The sequence below is a fragment of the Sinocyclocheilus grahami genome, unplaced genomic scaffold (genome assembly GCF_001515645.1).
Source record: "Sinocyclocheilus grahami isolate Dianchi unplaced genomic scaffold, SAMN03320097.WGS_v1.1 scaffold1277.1, whole genome shotgun sequence".
NCBI lineage: Eukaryota > Metazoa > Chordata > Actinopteri > Cypriniformes > Cyprinidae > Sinocyclocheilus > Sinocyclocheilus grahami.
Window position 1 is genome coordinate 141,162 of NW_015506456.1, and position 1,459 is coordinate 142,620.

Genomic DNA, 1,459 nt, shown 5'->3' on the forward strand with positions numbered 1-1,459 from the left:
CCCCCCTTCCATCTGGATCCTTTAGCTTACAATTTTCTGTAAGGAAGTGGGTCACACCTGGCCAATACATAACTTCTAATGATACATCACTTTTCTTCTTATATTATAAGGTCTTAAGTCTAGAGACAGAGTACAGTTTCATCATTTCAAAATATGAGAGATCTTCCATGCTTTTCTAAACTGCACTGGGAATGCGGAAAGCAACAAAATGTTACACTCTCAGTCAAAATTCATCATTGTGCCTAAAACAGTGTGTACATGGTACTTTAAAGAGAAAGATAATGAAGGAATATAGTGTCTGTGTCTCGGTCTCAATAAACGTAAATAACGAGGAGAATAACAACGTGCAGTAAACGGTAAAACTGTTTGCACTACAAACCAGTGTGTTCATAATTAAGATAATACATTAAAATAATATGATAAGACACACCAACTTTCAATATCAAGCAGCAAAACGAACTGTTTTGCTCAGCTAAAAATAGCTGGACGGAGTGGACGCAGATGAGCCAGACCCATATAATTTACAAATGGCCGCGCCCATTTTTACGACAAGAAAAAGGTGGATAAGGGAAAGTAAATCTGCCTCTTCAATTCAGAACCTGATACATACACCCAGTTCTGTGTCCAGCCAACTCCAATGGTTTTGTATAGTGGTTAAGATCAGTGTCTTTAATGCTATGGTTTCTTTTGCTTTAACACAGGTGGAGTCCAGGTCTGATCAGGTTTGCTTCTCAGCAGTGAATGAGAATCGCTTGTTTCTTTCATCTCTTCTATGTAAGCACTGAATCATAGTATTTGAGAAGGAACTTGATTCAGACTTACACAGGAAGTACAACGTCATGATTGTAATGAAAGGTGAAACTGAATCGAAAATAATGTTAAATTACACAAAGTTTTAACTTAAGTTGCATATAGTTGCATATAACAAAATATTTAACTTTGAACAAAGCTCCATCACAACCATCATACTTTCTTTGCCCTTCAGAACATCAAGATGCTTTATTATTCAGATGTGGCCCTTTTGTTGTTCAGGAAACGTGAAGTATGTTCAGATATGTTGCACAGTAGCATTAACTGTAATAAGTAATATTTCTCCTCAAATTCATTGAAAAAATGGAGACAAAGAGTATAAGGCTGTAAAATGAATGTGTATAGCAGCTAATACACTACACAACTTTTGGTCCGACTTCATATTAAGTGTCTTTAAATGTGATCCTGGACCACAAAACATCTTAAGTTTTTCAAAATTGAGATTTATACATCATCTGAAAGCTGAATAAATGTATGTTAGGATAGGACAACATTTGGCAGAGATACAACTATTTGGAAATCTGGAATTTGATGGTGCAAAAAAAATCTAAATATTGAGAAAATCGCCTTTAAAGTTATCCAAATTAAGTCCTTAGCAATGCATATTACTAATCAAGTTTACAAAATATCTTCATGGAACATGATCTTT

The 1,459-nt window shown here is 35.0% G+C and overlaps 1 protein-coding gene across 1 annotated transcript in view; it reads right to left on the reverse strand.

Annotated features, from left to right (window-relative positions):
• The window catches only part of fndc7rs1 (fibronectin type III domain containing 7, related sequence 1), a 39,737-nt gene extending 38,896 nt beyond the window's left edge, over window positions 1-841 (reverse strand). The window contains exon 1 of the mRNA XM_016254726.1: window positions 823-841. Within this exon, the coding sequence (XP_016110212.1) occupies window positions 823-841 (19 nt within the window). The remainder of the gene's footprint in view (window positions 1-822) is intronic.
• Window positions 842-1,459: the final 618 nt, after the last annotated feature.